Here is a 19,996-nt window from a genome sequence, read left to right on the forward strand (position 1 = left end):
GTTCAAATTAGTTAGTCCTTTAAAGAGTAACATTGATGCGTACTTTCCACTTGGCTTTATTTGTGAGATCAAGAAAAGAGAGATACAGGGAAATGAATCAAAGGACACAACTCCTAGGCACAAGAACTATCAAACACTTATACCACTGCACTGCAGCTTTTCAAATATGAAAGGTGTTTTTTATACTGGGCATAGAAAAGCAGCATCACAGGTCTTTTATTCTTACTGTGTTTCTTTGTCTCTGAAGGGAGTCCTGTCCCTGAACTTTATTTTATTTGCTTGCCTTTGCTTTACTTGGACTCTGCAGATTACTCTGGATGGCCATGACATTCATTCCCTTAATATCCAGTGGCTGCGTGCACAGATTGGTGTTGTTGAGCAAGAGCCAGTGCTGTTTGCTACCACGATTGCAGAGAATATTCGCTATGGTCGGGATGATGCTACCATGGAAGACGTAATCAGAGCAGCCAAACAGGCCAATGCTTACAAGTTCATCATGGACTTGCCACAGGTGCCTTGAAAGTAAAACTTGATATAAAAGTAGAATAATCCTTTCTCCTTCCCCTCATACAAAAAGTGAAAGGCAGATTAAAAGGGAGAGTAGGCAGCAACCTATTCTTTGATGAGAGTTAATTAGGTCTTACTACATGGATTTCACCAAGTTAATAAATATAATGCATGATTATACAGCTATACTGGCTCTCCAGATCTTGGGCTGTGTATGTTCGTCTAATTCTCTAGCTAGCCTGCTATGATTAGCATATGATCATGAATCAGAGACACAGTGTTCTTGAGTCACATGCCATCAGCAGACATGTCCAGCTCTCTGGCAAGTTTGTTAGTGAGTCATCTGATGGAGAGTGGGCAGGTGTTTCCTTTCCATTGCAGCTGTTGCTGATATAGTTGTTTTGAGCCCAACCAGAATATTATACTTTTTTCTCAACACATACTTTTGGTTTGGGGTTAGTACCCCAGTTCAGGCAAAGCAATATTATTCATTATGAAGAATGTTATTCTGTGTTTGTCTGGTGCACTAGTGGGATTTTTTCTCTTAAAAAATGAAAGATTTTTATATTTACTCTCAGGACAAGTCTGACAGTGTTTATGTTCATTCTTAATAGAGCACTCCGTTATGTATTTTTTTTTTTTCCTTTCCCAGCAATTTGACACTCATGTTGGAGAGGGTGGAAGCCAGATGAGTGGAGGTCAAAAGCAGAGGATAGCTATTGCTCGAGCCCTTGTGAGAAACCCTAAAATCCTGCTACTGGATATGGCTACTTCAGCACTTGATAATGAAAGTGAAGCAATTGTCCAAGAAGCACTTCAAAAGGTTTGCTATATTATAGCATACATCATATTTATAAGAGCAGAAATTATTTTGAATGCACTTTGCAGGCAGTGCTGATGAAGTTTGACAGTGTAGGGAAAAGCTTTTAATAATAGCTTTCATATGCAGCAGTAGAACTTTTGCATTATTAACAAGACATTGGGACATTACAATGGGATGTTGGCAGGGATCGTTAGTTCCCATTGTCCAGAGATAGCTGCTTGTCCTGGGAGATTGTCTAGGCTCCATCTTGTTCAGTGTAAATTATGATCTGGTCCATGTTTTCTTGGTCCAACAATAAACCCATTATGGGTTTTGGCATGAAGTAAGTAGTAAGATGCTAAGGACTGTCAAAGTTTTGCCAACTACGTCTGTGTCAAAGACACTTTTCTCTGTTGTGTGTAACATCTGTCTGATTACAACTAAATTTTCGCAGCACAGATGCCTACTATTAGCTGTAGACTTTGCAGATGTCAGGGTTTCTCTCTTTTCTGTGGGTAATACGTGGGCTGTGGACAGAATTCAAGTCAGAGTCGGCTAAAACCACTTGAAAGACTCCTTTCGATTTGGACAAACTTGAGTTTATATAGCATTGGTTCCAGGTGTTTCCATTTGCTCTCCTGTCACTGGGGCTGCTTTTGTTCCCTGTCAGGCTCACCTTGGCCGCACAGCAATCTCAATAGCTCACCGCCTGTCTGCCGTCAAAGCTGCTGATGTCATCATTGGGTTTGAGCATGGAAGGGCTGTGGAGAGAGGAACTCATGAAGAACTCTTGAAGAGAAAAGGGGTTTATTTCATGTTGGTGACCTTGCAAAGCAAAGGAGACTCAACACTTACTAGAGCAGCAAAAGAATGTAAGTGTCTTGCTTTCTCTTATAAAACTACATAAAACTATATAAGATTCCAGAGAATGTAGATTACTGTTACTTTTTCATAGCATCTAGTTGCTTTTCCCACTCTCCCTGGATTTTTTTATGGCTGAAATTTAGCATTCATCAAAGTAATACATTGATAGCTCTATCCAAAGTTTTTTAAGGCATATGCACTGAACTACCTTCCTGATATAGATCTGCCCTGAAACAATAATCCTGACCTGCAATACCCTGCCATTTTCTATCTTGATTTTGTGCTGATAGTCCAGACATGCTACATTTGAAATGCAAGAAAATCACAGACTATGCTGAAATCACTCTATTTATTTCACTGGAAGCAAATTTGAATCAAAGCTTCTGGAAATGAAGGTCTAAGAAAATGACTTGTTTTAATTTTGCAAACATCATAACTTGGTGATGACTGTCTTAAAAGAAGAGATCAACTGCAGTACCAAAACAGGGAAACAGCCTTCAGGAGTCACACCTCAAGTGAGATAGCCCAATATTCAATTATCTTTATAAGGTATATTGCAAATATAAAACTTACGGTGTATGTAGGTTGAGCATCAACATTGTATTATATTCCTCACTTTCTACAAAGTATTTCAGTTAAGATTTGGAGATTGCACTCGTTAAATAGGAGTTAGGTTTTATGTAAATTTAGCACAAAAACTGAAGAACTGTATGTACTGTATTCTAAAGCAGCAGAAAATAAAGTGGTTGAGCCAAATCTTGAGAAAGTCCAGTCATTCAGAAGAGGAAGCTATCGTGCCAGTTTGCGGTGAGTCTTAAAAGTCAGTAAGTCTCAGTATGTTTTCAGATCTGTCTATGTTTTTACCACCATTCAAAAATCCCAATAGTGGTAGTTATTTGCTGTTTTGCATGTTAGTTAGTAAGGGCTGGAAGGGCTGCAATTATTTTACTAATACAAAGTCAGCTTGGAAAGAAAGAGCTTGGGTAATATGTTAACGATTGAAGGCCCATGGATAAATAGAAGGACTTTTTTTACTCCGCTTTCTAGACAGAGTACATACCCCCCTGTCAGTTTTGGCTTTCTGCATTGATGTTCCATTTTTAATATTGTGATCATGCAGTCATGTATTTATATTACCTAATGCACTTTCTGTCAATTCACTTGGAAAAAAAAAAAAAAAAAAAAGACTTGCTGTGTAATTACTTGAGAAATCAATGCAACATATGAGGGCATTTATATTATATTATGGCTTTTTCTTGGTAAAAATGAAAGCATTTTACAAGCCAGACTATATTGTACCTAGATGTTAATTACTTCTTTCAGGCAAGCTTGTGTCAGACATTCAAGTGAATACATCTCCTACACTGTAGGGTCACATTTCATCAGGGAGAGGTGGATTGTTTCTGGACTGAACAACTTGATAGTAATAATGGTGAATTGACTTGGTGTCTTAACAGCTTTTGCAAACAGAGTAGGATATAGCATGATCTTGCACAGTGAAGGTCACATATAAGACAGCATCTGAGTGGAGTAAGATTTTGAATAGTATTTATTCCCACTGTGAGATACTTTCATCTCAAATGTTGAGACAGCATGGAATAAGAAAAAAGTCAGTGGGATTCCTGTAATTTGCATCAGTGAATTCTGATGTAGTTATGAAAACTACATTTGCTTTGAAAGCAAGTATCATGTTACTGAGCTGTGAATAACCAACCGTATTTGTCCTCTTTCACAGAGCTTCACTTCGGCAGCGGTCTAGATCTCAGCTCTCTAATGTGGTTCCTGACCCTCCATTATCCATTGCAGGAGATCAGGCAGAATCTGTGTACCTTAAGTCTTATGAGGAAGATGATGGACAAGCAAAAAAGGTCAGGCCTAATGCTTCATTATTAAATTGTAACCAAAAGCGATATCTTTTATATTACTTGGTAATGAGAAACTACAGATACGTGCTTCTGTTATAGGCAGATGTGACTTTTCGGATTGATACTTTCTTATACTTAAACAAAGCCACATCTTCAGGTCTTATCCTCTGTATTCCCTAGGCTGTGTTTTGATGGCCCTTATGCTGATTGGTCCAGATAAAATTTCTTGCAGACCATGAGCTCTTGTAAATTTTTATATGTGCTGTAGATTAAGTTGAAAAAGACTTATTCAAAAAAGCTGACTTAACTAGCAAAAAGCAAAATGTTGTCTGTGAAGTGTAATAGCCACTTAGCAATAGAAATGCTGCTGCTTCTTGTTTAGTATAGCGCGTTCCCTTTCCTCTCAAAATCATCTGGAGACATGTGAGTCAAAAGAGACCCTCATTGTAACCTTGCCCAGAATTCTTTCAATGGCAGTGCCTTCTGCAATCAAGTAGCATAGAAAATAAAGATGGCATGCATTAAAATTATGTAGAATAGAACCAGTTCTTTAGGAATATGCGCAGTGAATTTCTGAAGTGCTTATGAAGCCCCCTGCACCGATTTGCAGGACTACAGATGTTTAGTGCAGAAAGCAGCAGTTAAAAGTCACTGTTATTGCTATTGTTGGGCCTATTCTGTGGCTAAATAGAGGGCTTCAGTGCTGTCACTCTGGCACTAGCTCAGAAGGAAAAGAAAAACAAAATGTTCCCACTCATTCATCCTCGCACATTTCCAGCAGATAGGTCTTTACAGGGTCAGTTTTGTCTGGGCATTTCCAGCCGTATGAACTGAGGGAGAGGAGCAGGGCTCAGCACACAGGTGTTACAGAAAAACTGCACAAATCAAACTGCCGGGTAAGTTATAATTTGATGATGAATGTTCTGCTCTTATTGGGAGTAATTATGGGAATTCTGTCCATAGCCTGAGGATGTTTCACAAAAGGGAGGCATAATTAGCATGTATAAAACTTGACTCTAGCAATCTGTCTGAGGTCTCTTTTGTTCTAGTTATATTGCATACCTATTAATTTGACGCAGAGCCTGATCAGTGTGTTCACCCACAATGCTTAAAAATAATGTTTAAGAACATTCCAGGAGAGATGAAAAGCCCCTTGTGAGGAAGAAGCTTATGTTTCAATACCGAGTGTTGCATCATAAATCATCTGGAAGCAGCAAAATGGGAACAGTCTGAGTTTCAGTAGCAGAAAGTCCGCTCGTAATTAACCTCTGAATTTGGAATCAGTTGAGCTGAACAAGGCATGAATCTCTCTTTTTCTCCAGGGACAACAGAACAATAGAAGCAGTCATTTCTGTACCTCTTGTGACTGCCTAGCCCTGCGAAAGAGCTCCGGTCAGCAGCCAAGGGCCCATCACTGCCCCTTCCCATACAATGCTAGAGCAGCTATTTGGGTACTGGAGACAGCCATTTAACAGACTGGGCTAATTATCGTATCTCACTGCCATACGGAGAACATCACCAGGATAATGCATTTATTTCATAAATCCAATCATCTGTTTTTTTCAGGAATCTGTTGAGGAAGATGTCAAACCTGTATCATTTGCCAGGATTTTGAAGTATAATGCCTCTGAATGGCCATACATGGTGATAGGATCTCTGGGAGCAGCTGTGAATGGAGCGCTCAGTCCACTCTATGCTTTATTATTCAGTCAGATTCTTGGGGTATGTTAAGTTGATGTCTGAAAGTGTATTCGAGTGCTAAAGCAGAAGGTATTTCATTTCTGGAACATCCAGCTCTTTGCTGCGTTTTCCCTGACGAATTCCTAGGGAGAGGTAGTTTGTTGTAACAGATTGCATACCTGCCAGCAGAAAGCAGATTTGCATCAACAAGTTTGAAAGATGAGCAGGAAACAGGAATGTGTTTTAAACCTTGTCATCTGCTAAGGGATGTGTTACGATCACAATCTACAGTCTCACTTGAAACTTTTAAGAGTTCAGCTGTGTCTTTTCTTTTGAAAACTTGCTGGAATACAGAGAGAGGACGCTTGCTCCTTTTGTAAAATAGTTTTTTGGGGAAAATGTTTGTCAAGTTAGTTGGAGACTGGAGGGCTGCCTGAGGAAATTCAGCACTGTTCTAACTGGTGCCCAGATAAGTGCCCTAAACTGTCAAGAATCAGGAGGATTATGCTGTTTCTTACTGGGTAAAGTAATGACACATTCGCTGGGAAGAAAATGGGAATACTAATATAGTTTGGGGGTTTAGGTGATAATCTGAGATTGGATAAAACTTGTGTTGTAATCTCCTCTTATTCATTTAGGTCATGTTAGGTACCTATGGCTGCAAAGAATGTATGATACAAAGGGTAGAAACACCCCTAGGGACTGGAGGATTTAATTCTTTCAGGCAGGAAAGAAGTGAATGAATGCTCTAGTTTCTGAGCTATTGATTAGAAAAGGGCTGAGAAATGCTCCAAACATGTCTACAGTATATGGAAAAAAAGAATGACTTTTTGCTGTTGGTTTGGGTGGGTTTTTTTTTGTTTTTTTTTGGGGGGGGGGGATGGATAGGTGTGTGTTTTGGCTTAGACATTTCGCTCTGGGAAGTTAATAAGGCTTTGAATCACATTTACTTTCAGCTTGTTTTTTAGCTGAGATCCAGGAAGGGGCAGAGCAGGAGGTGTTCCTGTCCCTGGTGATCCACTAAGTGGCTCCTGGTCAATGTGCCTTGGCATTTGAGCTTCAGGTCTGTGAACTCCAAGCAGTTTTTGACTGTCTAGACCTCATGCCAAGAACTGTGACTTTGACTAAAGAGCAGGGGAGCACTGCTTTGCATAGTCTGCAATCAGTCTAACTTCTGATTCCTTTTGAGAGTTAGGTTTTCCTAACACTGGGAGGTCAGGACCTGAAGTCATCCTACAGGATGCTGAATTCCTTTATTGCAGATGAATTCCTTCTCTTGAATGTCTGAGTTCATGAAACGAAAGAGATCGCAAGAAAAAAAAAATCAAGCCATAGCCAACATGAGCAAAGTCCAATATCTGTGTTTTATTATTCATAAATTTAAGAAATTTCTGCCTGCTGCCAAGGAAGGCAGGCAGATGGAACAGGCATCTGCCTTCCAAACTGTTTGACTGTCTGCAGTGATGTTGTGACAGATATGTGGGCTCATGCTGTGGGAATAATACACTAGACAAACAATGGGAAAAGTCCCTACAACTACAAAATGAGAGAGTGAATTTAGCAAAGTCTGCCTTGAAGGCACTCAAAAATTAGTCCTAAGAAGTCAGTGAGGAGCTGGATAACACTGGATATGTCTTTTTAGTTCTGTTCAAATCAGAAGCTTACCTGGGGAACACTTTACTCAATTGTTTCTTCTCAACTGTGCTTTGATTCTCATTGTGGAACTCTCTAAGCATGGGAAATTAATCACTTTCCAGTGAAATTCATTTGGAAATATGTTTGAACTCTTTGCAGTACAGAGATCTCTTTCCAATCTTAATTGTAGGACAATTAAGTGCTCTCAGTTTAGGGTGAGCGTAGGCCCATGGCTACTTCAGCACGTGGCTTTTCTAGCTGCACAGGTGATAGGCTGAGAAGGTGAGAGATTAAACAATGTATAGCAAGTTTTACCTGAGAAATCCAATTAGAATGAATTTAACATTAGTGTAGAAGTACAGCCACGAGCTGCGGCTTATCCCTGCAAGTAGCATAAGCAGTTCAGGTAGGTTAACTGACCTAAATATCAACTGCTGTGAGGGGAAGTAATTGCTAAGGATGGCTTCTTAGATGCGTACCACTGCTTCAGCAGCAGCCAATAACACCAGCAGTTGTTGGAAAAGACGAGATATAAAGAACAACAGATAAAAGGAAAATATAATGGAGATTGGGGTGGAGGAGGATGGAGGGGCTCTGCTTCAAGTTCTAAAGGTTTTCCTCAAGTAGCCATCGATGAGCAAATAGCTTGTATCCACACTCATTCAGTGAAAGACATGGCCTTCTCTTGAAGCCTACCTAAAGCAATTATGGCATCAATTAGTGTTGTGCAAGGAGTCATCCTAAGGTGTAATTACCTATGAGTACTTTGTATGGCTCAATAAGGTTGCACTTGTCATAGATTAGAGAGGAGGTGTGGAGGCTGCTGCACTGTTGCTTTGTCTCTGTGTCATTAATGTTACTGCCCTTCTGGTTACTGACCTTCTTTGGTGTGTGTGTGATTAATTATAACTATGCATGGACAGAAAGTAATCTCAGCATATGTAAGCAGAGACTGTAACAAACTTGTTTAAGAGGAGTAAAAAATCAATACTCTGTATCCAGGCTTTGCCTAGATAAATATGGAAGTTGGCATTTTTGAGGGGTGAGGGAGAGCCCTGTGTGGTGACGGTGATTGGAGGGGGAGCAGTAGAGTCATGAACAAATGGTTCTGGAAACAGCAATGAACATACAGATGTTTCTCCTCCTAGGAACGCACAGTCTGCCCAAAGGCAGCAGAATAAGCCTTCTTTTTGTCTTTTTGTCCCCTCTCCTCTTGGCCAGAACTCAGAGGAGAGCAGTAAGTTCCTAGGTCACCAGAGCTTGCCCTTGAGCCAATAAGAACGAAGGGGTCCTTTCCCTTGGGCTCAGCTTGTGACTTCCTTTGGTGGTGGTTTTCCTTCCTCACACGCATAAAAACAGACTTGTCTAATATTATGCTATTCTTTCCCCCCCCTACAGACTTTCTCCATTCTTGATGAAGAAAAACAAAAAGTCCAGATCAATGGTGTCTGCCTGCTGTTTGTCTTGGTTGGAATTGTTTCATTTTTTACACAGTTTCTACAGGTAATAATAGTGCAATGTAAGTAAATTTTGTTTCTGAACCCATGTTCTGCGTGTATCTCTTTCTGTACAATCCTTTTGTTTATTGTTTGCACTCCAGGGATACAACTTTGCCAAGTCTGGCGAGCTGCTTACCAGACGGTTAAGGAAAATTGGTTTCCAGGCTATGCTAGGGCAAGACGTTGGCTGGTTCGATGACCGGAGGAACAGCCCCGGGGCACTGACGACAAGGCTTGCAACAGATGCATCGCAGGTCCAAGGGGTAAGACCTTAAGAATTCTTTTCATGTAAGCACAGATTTAAGGCCTATTTTGGCACATCATCACAGAAATTAATGAGCATGTGAACAGCAAAGTCAGTGCAGGCCAGTCCTTGGATCAGTCAATTAAGCTTTTGCTGTTTATCACAGACTGTGAACTTGGGACTATTATCACTGTATTTACCTGAAAGCGTAATTAGGATCACAGTTCACTGACCACTATTGGTGTCTGTATTACCTGAACAGGAACACAAAAATCAATTTAATATCAACTATCAGTGGAACTGGAATTAGCATCCAGGAGCTTGAATTTAAGAGATCTTAATTAATCCTGGAGCTTTTTTTTTCTTCTGAAGATGAGTTAGCTCTTTGCCACAGTGCTTACGTGTTTATTTCAGAAGCGTGTCAGGCTAGTACTGTGGCGAGGTTCACCAATCCTGTTTACAGGATGATATTGTTCGTGCTGTATCAAAGCTGTTCCTTGCTGCTTTGATAAGTGACAGCCCACATAAAAAAACATTTGACAGGACTGGCTGGTGCAGGGGAAGGGGACCCACTCACCCCATGTGCTGCATTCCTTAGGGGATGAGGATTAAATTATGCTGAGCTATTAGTATACCTCACTGAATGGATGCTTTGTCAGAAGTGAACCGTTTCATTTGGCTCCAAAGCAAGTGGTTTTCTAGAAAAAAAGAAGGAAATGTACAGATGTTTCTATTACAAGTAATTGTTCTGATTCATCTCGACTGAAGATAATGGATTAGTTTTTAAAAACTACTATTTCTGGAGGTTTTAAGAATTTAAAGATGAATGAAAGAAGAGGTTCCCAAAAACCCTGTCAGCAGCAGTTTCCAGAGAATGCAGCTGCAAACCTCTTCAGTTCGTACAGTCCCTCACAGGGCACATTTTAATTGAAATAAGCAGACTTACTAAGCACTGACTGAACCATAGGATAGCATCCTAAAGGATCTCTTAAGTTCTAACACATGTAGAGCAATGGGGCAAAGCCATCCAGTCCACAGCTCCAAGGGAAAAATGGGAGATACTTGGTTAGCAGTGTCCTCTGCCTCTCGCTGGTACCTGACACAGTGTAGTCCATTGCTGCTGTTGCAGATGGAGCTGCAGCGAGAAGATGCAGGCAAGTGTGCAGGGTCTGAAAGGGTCTGCAACTGAACCAGAAGTGAGAGGGAGATTCTTGGAGGTGGCTGGGTAGTTAGAGCTGCAGGATCCAGCTGAGAGCAGCCCTATGGCTCGGAGGTGATCTTGCTGTGGGCAGGTCTGAGATGCTACGGTCCAGGTTGGAACAGGAGTGAACTATGAACCAGGAAGTTCACATCCTGCATGTGAATTTGGTTAAAATGCTCAAGGTTATAAAATATGTATTTTTTTTCCTAATATATTGCAACCTAGCTCCAATGTAGGGCTGTTGTTTATTGCTCTGAAAGAAAATACCTTTTGAGTAAATAAGTCACATTTATTACAAAAAAAGAGTGTTCTTGAGGCAAAGATGAATGCACTAACAATGTCAAAGCATATTTAAAAATCTTACTTAATAGGCAGAACTGCAGCTCATCCTTCCTCTGAGATGTTTCTTAGTGATTTTAACACAGCCAGGACTTCGTTGTGTTAATATTTAAGTTGCAAAAGGTTCTGTTTATTATTTAATTCTAGATGTATAAATGGTGGGGGCTGAAAAGAGTATTTAGATGAGCGATTCCCCAAGGAACCAAGGGGACTCGCTCCAATACGTTCTCTTTCTCACAGTCATCAGAAAACATTTTCTCACTTCTCCCTGGAAACTTTGGTGGGCGAGAAGAATGCTGGAGATTTGCAGTCCTGTCAGTACAATTCATAGGAGGCCGTATGTCTGAACTGGCTAAATTGCAGTGCAGCCAGCAGCCAGTGATGCCTTACAGTATTTTAATATCATTCAGAGTTTTCTAAGGTTTTACGGGAAAAATTATTTAAAAGTAATTGAAATTACAATTGGAATACAGGTCAGCCATCTCCATTTCTTTTCTTTGAAGGCAACTGGATCGCAGATAGGAATGATGGTCAACTCCTTTACCAACATTGGGGTGGCCATCATTATCGCATTCTACTTCAGCTGGAAACTGAGTTTGGTCATCATGTGTTTCCTGCCAGTTTTTGGCCCTGTCTGGAGCTGTGCAAGCTAAAATGTTGACAGGATTTGCTGCTCAGGACAAGAAAGCTCTGGAAGCGACTGGACAGGTAACATTACTGAAAAAGTTATTTATATTTGCAGCTGTGGGCATTTGGGACTGTCAGTAATTCAAATGTATTGAAACTGGCAACTTTTTGCAAATAAGTTGCAATGTTTCAGCTTGTAAAACTATTGAAACACCATTGGGAACTTCCTAACCTCAAAAGCACTTACAGTATGTGACTTTTCAAACGTTATTGGATGATAGACACAACTGAGATCTGCCCCACCTCCTAGGCTGAGAATAGGTTTATGTAGTTTTGCACTGGCTCCCAGCTCATGTACCAAACAAGGACAAGGTGGGTATGCAAGGTAAAGGAACATCATATTCTCACAGAGTTCTGTCCTAACCATGGAGAGCAGTGGGCTGCTCTACTGACTTGAAACACCCAAGTTCCTTTGACTTTAGTTCTGAGTCGGTAAGTTCTGTCACATCAACCAGGACCTGATCCTTCTTAAATATATGTAGCCTAGTTCAACAGTGTAGAAACTGAAATGCATCAGAAACACAGATTTAGAGGACAGGCAACATGAGGAAGACTATGTGTCAAGTATTAGCTCTCTGAGTAACACATGAGCTTTCACCCCAGTCTTTAGGTTCTCAAATTTCTAGCATCAAAAGTGTGCTTTGTAAGCTCTCCCAAAGTCTCAGAGCTCCCAGAGAATTCTTTATCCTATCTATAAATGATTCTTGCAGATCTCTCACTCCTGCCAACCTTCCCCATTCCTCCATTCAAATTCTGACCACCAAATGTCTTACCCAACCCACCTCCCACCCTGCCCCACCTGAGCTCTCAGAGATGTGTCTTCAGTCTCTTCTTGTCTATAATCTGTGCAGCAAATGCATGGATGGGGCCCCTTGCCCTATTCAGCCCTGCAAGTACCTCAGGCTGCCCCTTACAAGTTAGAAACTCCTTTTGACTATCACTACATGCACAATTCTAGAATTTAAAAGAAAAAAAAATTAAAAAAAAAAAATGCTCCGAGGGTACACTTGTGGTCCTTGGGTGAGTGCTGTTAGGAACTATTGTCAGTTATAGAAAGCCATGGAAGAATTACGGCCTGACCACTGTTTCACATTCAGAATAGCTTAATTACTTACAAAAAGTAATAAAATGTTGTATTGGAACTGATTGGGGATTTAAAGAGAGAAACTTCACTACTGAGTCAATTTTTAAGCTTTTATTAAATAGAACAACTCAGAGGCTGGGATAAAAAGGGCACTCAATGCTTCAGCAGTTTTGGCAATGACTGATTATGTCTGGTGCTATTTTCTAATTCATTTTCAAGCATTGCATCCAAACAAAAAAAGCTTAATGTTCCTCCACTGTGACTGTTCCTCAGCCATGTTAAACATGGAAAAGCAGAACAGATTGTCTGAACAATCAAATGCACTGTACCTAATTATCTGCTGCTTCAAGTTGTGTGATAATGCAATGGATGTGACCCTTAATTTTGACCAGAAGAAATACCCTGAAATTGAATGGCATACTTTATAATGGTTTATATATTGAGATCTCTTTCTATGTGATAAAAACACGTGTATGCTGAAAATACAGGAAATGTCATACCCTGAAACTACTATTGAACTCCAGGCAAACGACAGCATTGTTAAACCAATTTCTGAGTAAAATTACTTGAGATAAGCAGGGTGATTTTACTTTTTTGTTGTTTTTTTTCCTCCTCCAGATTTCCAGTGAAGCCCTCTCTAACATCAGAACTGTGGCTGGGATAGGGAAAGAAAAAAAGTTCATTGATGCTTTTGAGAAGAACCTGGATATGCCATACAGAGCTGCAATCAAAAAAGCAAACGTTTATGGAATCTGCTTTGGCTTTGCCCAGAGTATAGTGTTCATAGCCAACTCTGTCTCTTACAGATATGGAGGATTTCTGGTTCAAACTGAAGGGCTCCATTACAGCTTTGTGTTCAGGTAGGAGCCTGCATGGGGCCGGGCACAGACCTCCTCTCCAGAGGTGCTGGTCCAGGCGGAGCGCGCAGCTTCCCGATGGCTGCCCAAGAGTAACCACGTCCACCTTTTCTGCAGAGTGATCTCTGCAATCGTGACCAGTGGGACTGCTTTGGGAAGAGCTTCTTCCTACACCCCGAACTACGCCAAAGCCAAAACATCTGCTGCACGTTTGTTTCAACTCATCGACCGGCTTCCTAAAATCAGTGTTTACAGCAAAGAAGGAGAAAAATGGGTAAGTGTGAGTTAAACAAGTAGTATGAGATGTCACTCAGCTTAATATGAGCACTGAAGTTGCAGTAACAATTTAAAAAACACTGAGGATCACTACTTTACAGGAAGATTCTTCTATCCGTATAATTGATACATCTGCTCTTTTGGAAGCAGCGAGCTCTGTACTAGGTAGCAAGAGTGTAATATAAAGCGTGGCTATTAGGAATTTGTGTAAAACTGCTGTGGCTTGCAATAGCAGTCATTTGGATGACTCACCTAAATGGCGTGCTTTTGCTTTCTGTTAGCTATTATAGCCATCTTGTAATGCCTCTTTTTTTCAGTTCATGTAGAAGTTGGGAGTGTTTATGAGAAGGAAAAAAAATTCTGAATGGGACAAAATGAAAATGTTTTCTTTTTGGTCAATGGAAAAGTCAGACCTAGCAAATTAAATTAAAAATATCTATTTTTCATTTAGCTTTTTTTCAGCTTTAAAGGAATTCCTGAAATATTTGTCACAAAGACATTAAATTGACCAGAATTCACATATTGTTTTAACATCGCAAAGTTTAGTAGATTTAAAAACAAAAAACAACAACAACAAAAAACCTTTTCACACAATTATCTTTATACAGTCACCAAATTATACAGTATCTATTAAAATAAATAACTAAACTTACCAGTTGGCAAGGTAATCCCACAGTTGTTGCTTCTGGCTGGTGTAGCACAGGGATGGGCAGTAGAGCATCAGTTTAATGACTAATGACTTCACCTTGTAGAACAGCTGTGCCAGTAAGTTTCTAATGCCTCTTTCTAGGCTAATTTCATGAGCACTAATATCACATTTTAAATAACAGATGGAAGAAATGAATTTGAGGAGGAGTTATTTTCTACTTTATGACTCAGTTTTGAGCTTGAGATCATTGCAGTTTTTCATTTTTTCACTAGGATGATTTCAAGGGGAGCATTGAATTTCTTAACTGTAAATTCACATACCCCTCGCGGCCTGATATTCAGGTCCTGAAAGGACTCTCTGTAGCTGTTAAGCCTGGACAGACATTGGCATTTGTTGGCAGTAGCGGCTGTGGTAAGAGCACCAGTGTCCAGCTTCTGGAGCGTTTCTATGATCCTGAGGAAGGAAGTGTGGTAAGCAAAGAAAACATGATTTCTGTACTGTTGTCTTCAGCAATGCTGCAAGGACTCTTCTGAGTGTGTCCAAACGTGGAACCTAGCAGTGTGTCTCTACACGTGCAGTTTGGGTTTTCAGCTCCTTCTCAAATGAGGCCTGTTCAAACTCTGCGTATCATCTCAGATGTACTCAGGCAAAATAAGAACAGTACTCACCTTGGGTGCAACCTCCTGCATTATATAGGCCTCAGGAAATTGTGTTGGTAGCTCCTGTATGAATCATGCAATGTGTGGCTGATGTTGTGGGAACACAAACAAGAATCAAGCTTGACTGAAGCAACACAATCTGGAACATCACTAAATAATATATAGTTTCAACATGCAGCTTCTTTGCAGATTATGTTTATCTAGCTTTTATAACTCTTCCTCGTAAAAACTGAATCATCCAGTATGCTATCTCATTATTTGACAAAAATATGAGTGGTGATGATTAAGCCTGTCAAGGCAGCAAAACCTGTGCCTAACCTGAGGCAGTCAAAAGTTCAGCTGGAGATAAGAGTAAGCAAATGGTTTAGAGTTTGTCTGAATCACAGACACAGCTGGAAAGTATTCATCATGTATAAAGAGGTCAAATGTAACAGATACTTCAACTTACCTCAGGTCAGTCTTGCTTGTAGTTTAGTAATAAATCATTTACTTATGCTATAAACTAACTGGGCTTTGCAGATCATTTTGGAATAATATTTTACATTTTATTCTATTTCCTGGTAGTTAATAGATGGACACGACACCAAGAAAGTAAATGTACAGTTTCTCAGATCGAAAATTGGAGTAGTGTCTCAGGAGCCTGTGCTATTCGACTGCAGCATCGCTGACAACATTAAGTACGGCAGTAACACCAAGGACACGACAATGGAAAAAGTCATAGAAGCAGCGAAGAAGGCTCAGCTGCATGATTTTGTCATGTCACTTCCTGAAGTAAGTACACCTGAGGCTTGGCTGTGGGACAGGCTGCTCAGCGGTCACTGCAGAGAGTTGCACCAAAACCTGGTTAAAATTGCTGCAGTTAATATTTTATGTCTTGCTTTACAACTAGAATGGTAGGAGAAAAGACCACTCTGTTTCGGAGAGCTTGGGTGTGAGTTGTTACTGTTTTCTTTACACAGTAGGCAAACATTTATGAAGCTAAAAATAACATAATTCTAAATTAGGAGAAAAGGGAAGATTCTCAAAGTAACTGACAAGAAAAAAGAGGAAGTATAGTTCAGCAGTCACAGTGTTACAGAGTGTCAGGAAATACAGATCCTGTTCTCAGCTGTGGGAGTGCTGCCCTGCAATAAAGGTACAGTACCTCAGTCAAAACACTTGAAGCTGGCTGCTTATGTGCACTGGAGAGGTATTTAAATGCACTGAAATCATACAGACAAAAAAAAATAAGAACATGAAAGATATGTATATAATTTAGGCTTGCAAACAAAACACTTGTCCAGTGAGCCCCACAATCACTTTTAGCCTCTTCTCCCAAATCTAGGTCAGGGATTTCTTTTGCTTCAGACAAATCAGCCATCATCTTGCCATTGAATTTTTTAGGCCTGTTACGGCACTACAAAGCTGGTTCAAAGATATGTCCTTGAACATCTGTATTGCTCTTAAAGCATTTCTGTCTTCCCAGATTCATTAAGAGACAGCAATGGTGAGAGCTCCGGCCTCTCTCCTCCTGCTGCTCCTTCAGTTTGTGTACTTGTTTGTTTACAGCTACATAAAGATCTTCCTTTTGCATATTTTTCAGAAATATGAAACTAATGTTGGTGCTCAAGGATCTCAGCTGTCTCGTGGGCAAAAACAACGCATTGCTATAGCGAGGGCCATCATTCGAGATCCTAAAATTTTATTATTGGATGAAGCTACATCTGCATTAGACACAGAAAGTGAAAAGGTAAATTTGCAATACGAAATAAGGGAAAATTAATGCAATGGCTTACAAGGTACAATGCTGCCTTCTTTTTTGTGGAGACCTCCTGCTGTACAAAGACCACATGACCACAGCATTATTCCCCATTGCTAATTCAGCACTTACACTTTTAATGATCTTTTTGAAAGATCCAGGAAGCATGGCTATAAAGTCAACAGCCAGCTACAGAGACTCTTAAACTGTCATTAAGAAGCAGCACTTTCTATGTACTGTGCATACTAATTCCCTGGGTCTCACAGCATTCAGTGGGAATCTTTCAGCTTTTGCACATAAAAACAACCTAAATCACAACAGAAGTGTATTCAAGCATACAAATGATGAGTCTGAATATCCAATAAAACCAGCAGTGCAGGGCCTAAGAGCTGGGCAATAAATTCCTTGGCTTGGTCATGCTTGGAGATTAGAGAAATGGTAGAAATTTAGAAGCACATCCAAGCTGAGCATGTCAGCTGAAAAAAAGATTTTCCTTGCGGTTTAATTTTTACTCTATTTTTATCTTTCCCTTTTTTGTACAAGTATTGTACAATATAGTTAATTAGTCTGAAGCAATCAGATCTCTCCAGCTCTGAGCCCTAATTTGATTTGCCCATTTTCACTCTGATGCTTTCTTTGTTGCTTTTAGACTGTGCAAGCAGCGCTGGATAAGGCCAGAGAAGGGCGCACCTGCATCGTCATTGCCCACCGCCTTTCCACAATCGAGAATGCTGACATCATTGCTGTGATGTCACAAGGAATCATCATTGAAAGGGGCACTCATGATGAACTAATGGCAATGGAAGGAGCATACTATAAGCTTGTTACCACTGGAGCCCCGATTAGCTGAATTACTGTGATACTACATTTCAAAGACTATTTATCTGAACAAATACTCTGCAGTAGGTATGTGTATGTTGGTACCCCTCTGTGCTAGAACGTGCTCTACAGTACTGTGAGTTACGCAGTACCTTAAACCTATGTCGCTTTCTGGTTAAGCAATTGATCAGGCACAGGGAGGGGACTAAGCATAAGCTAATGCATTCAGGAAATAGTTTTTAGCCCGCTGCAAAGGGAGAGAAAGCCTGAAAATAGGAAGATGTTCACTGGTGAGTTGGGAAATTGCCACCACCTGCAGTCAGACTGCACAGTCCTGCCCCTCCCTTAATTAGCAGTCAAGGAAGATTCCATTCTGATGTTCTGGAAACTGCCACTTCTTGAGGTAAGCTGTCTGACTTAAAAAACAATCCCAAGCATAAAGGTGTATTATTGAAGCATTCAAATTCCTCCTGACGTTCTGCTCTAAGGAGGACTTACAGTAGATACCCTCCTCCTGGGTACAAAACCTTGACCCTTTGCCCCACTTCATTCCATGCCTACTTCAGCTACGTTGCTGGAAGAGGCAGGGTTGCCCCTGGCTACAGAGCGAACACATGGAGCCCTCAGCTTGACGTAGCAGTACCCTTCCAGTAAAACCAATTAAGCAGGTGCTCACAAAGGCGGCAGCTTCACAACAGTAAGGAAATAAGTAACTCAGATGAGGAATATAACCTGGTAACTCTCAGTTCTCCTGCACTCACTTCTCTGATCAAAGCTGCCAAATAGATTTTGAATATCAATAAATGCTTTAGATAAATCAATGTAAAATTCTACAGTTAATTGATAGGCACAGTTATTTAAATCACTTCTACTGAGACAATGACAGATAACGTGTTTGTTTCTTTTTTCATAAAGGCACAGCGATGCCTTTGGAAATTATTTTTTACAGAAACTGTGAAGGTGAAAAAGATAAGAATTTTTAGCCATAATTAACTAGCTGTTTGTATTAAGCAGAGCTGAGAAATAGAACAACGGTTCATTCAGGAACAACAGAGATCAGGAATTATCTTCCTCTAACAGAGACTTGTATCTGTAAAGGTTTTTTTATAAGTTCTACTGCATGTTTTCCTGGAATATGTTACTGAGTAGTGATTGGGAATACTGACACAAATTACAGTATTAAAATTTAAATCTTGCTTTGGAATAATAATATATATATGTATTAACTGGAAAAGTAATTCTCACCATCCTGACATCTGCAGCTCGTGTGTGTGCAGATGAGTTCTCCCACTTTGTAAAAAGTCGCCCCATGATGGAGTTTCCTATAAAACCACGCAACAGTACAACTGCTAAAACTTGATTAAAAGTGTAAAGTTGAAAATTTCAGTAGCATCTTGTGTCTTAATTCCAGGCAGCAAAAAATAATTTATATAGATTTATACTATTCCACTTACAGAATGCCTTCATCAGAATCTTGTGAAACCACATAATTTACTTTATGTAATTTCCTATATACTATATTACTATTTACTATATTACTATTTACTATATTACTTTATAATTTATTTACTTATAATTTATTACATAATTTACTTTATGTGCTATTTTTCCCAAATAAATTTGTGTTTTGGTCGCTAACTGAAAATGAATAAGGAAGCTGCATTATTAGCCTTCTGTTTTAATCATTATAGCCTTTTTATGTTTCAGAGCAGTAACCAGGTGCGGGGGGCTCAGGACTGAAACGATCTACAGAATGACTGACATGTCTTACTGGCTTGTGCGTTAGCATCTCTTACCTTTCAGATAAGCATGTTAAGTATCCACAGCAGACAGCAAATATTTGAATGTATTTAGCTAATGTCTGTAGCAAGGATCTGCTCTGCAGTGCAGAACTGTTGAGAAGGCGAATGAAGCTATGCCTGCAGAGAAGTCTGCTGTCTCCTTGCCGGAGGTCAACAGCACAAGCCCAGCTGGGTGGTACAATTGCTAATTAAGCTGCTCTTCTTGGTGAGGTAACTTAATTTTAGGTGACTAAGTACATACTGAGAGTTATGCATTACACAGACATACTTGCTAACAGAAGGCACTCACAGTGTACAAAAGTTGCGCTGCTCCTGCACATTCTTGGTTGCCTCCTCCTGCTATTTTGCAGCTGTGTGCTACTGAAACCAGTTGATGGTAAATTCCTTTAGTACCTGTGTGAAGGGACTCAAGTGCAGAGGAGCATGTTGTATCTGAGCAGAGAAAAGGATTTTGAGGCAGGAAGAAAGAGAGGGAGGAAGAGAAAAGCTGCATATGGGTGAAAATAAGCACTGTGAACTGGATGCAATGCCAGCTTGAGAGCTAGTTTGTATGAGGAGAGAGGGTCACTTGCCTTCACAACTGCTACTTCACATAACTCAGTTACAGGCCAGTAGGAACCTTTCAGGATCTTTCTGCAGAAGGACTTTTGGCACTGCATTATCCCAGTTAGAAGATCTCTAAGTCAAGAATAAAAGATTAACTTTCTCCTGGGACCCCATTACTGACAGCAAGAGAATCAGGTAAGCACTTTCTCATTATATTAATTTAAAACAGCTACAAAAGCCTGA

The 19,996-nt window shown here is 40.1% G+C and overlaps 1 protein-coding gene and 1 long non-coding RNA gene across 2 annotated transcripts in view; one reads left to right on the forward strand and one right to left on the reverse strand.

The window, feature by feature from the left end:
* Window positions 1-19,050, forward strand: part of ABCB11 (ATP binding cassette subfamily B member 11) — a 63,617-nt gene extending 44,567 nt beyond the window's left edge. The window contains 16 exon segments of the mRNA XM_040704164.2: window positions 308-511; window positions 1,160-1,330; window positions 1,980-2,181; window positions 2,902-2,980; window positions 3,909-4,041; window positions 5,605-5,760; window positions 8,752-8,856; window positions 8,954-9,115; window positions 11,140-11,259; window positions 11,261-11,344; window positions 13,026-13,267; window positions 13,382-13,538; window positions 14,462-14,659; window positions 15,413-15,619; window positions 16,431-16,577; window positions 17,236-19,050. Coding sequence (XP_040560098.1) covers window positions 308-511; window positions 1,160-1,330; window positions 1,980-2,181; window positions 2,902-2,980; window positions 3,909-4,041; window positions 5,605-5,760; window positions 8,752-8,856; window positions 8,954-9,115; window positions 11,140-11,259; window positions 11,261-11,344; window positions 13,026-13,267; window positions 13,382-13,538; window positions 14,462-14,659; window positions 15,413-15,619; window positions 16,431-16,577; window positions 17,236-17,436 — 2,568 coding nt within the window. The 3' untranslated portion in view covers window positions 17,437-19,050.
* Window positions 12,504-14,348, reverse strand: LOC121111322. The gene is made up of 2 exons (XR_005861690.2): window positions 14,194-14,348; window positions 12,504-13,500 (listed from the first exon to the last, which is right to left on the reverse strand). It is a non-coding gene; the product is annotated as an uncharacterized LOC121111322 (long non-coding RNA).
* Window positions 19,051-19,996: the final 946 nt, after the last annotated feature.

Source organism: Gallus gallus, chromosome 7 (assembly GCF_016699485.2).
Source record: "Gallus gallus isolate bGalGal1 chromosome 7, bGalGal1.mat.broiler.GRCg7b, whole genome shotgun sequence".
Lineage (NCBI taxonomy): Eukaryota > Metazoa > Chordata > Aves > Galliformes > Phasianidae > Gallus > Gallus gallus.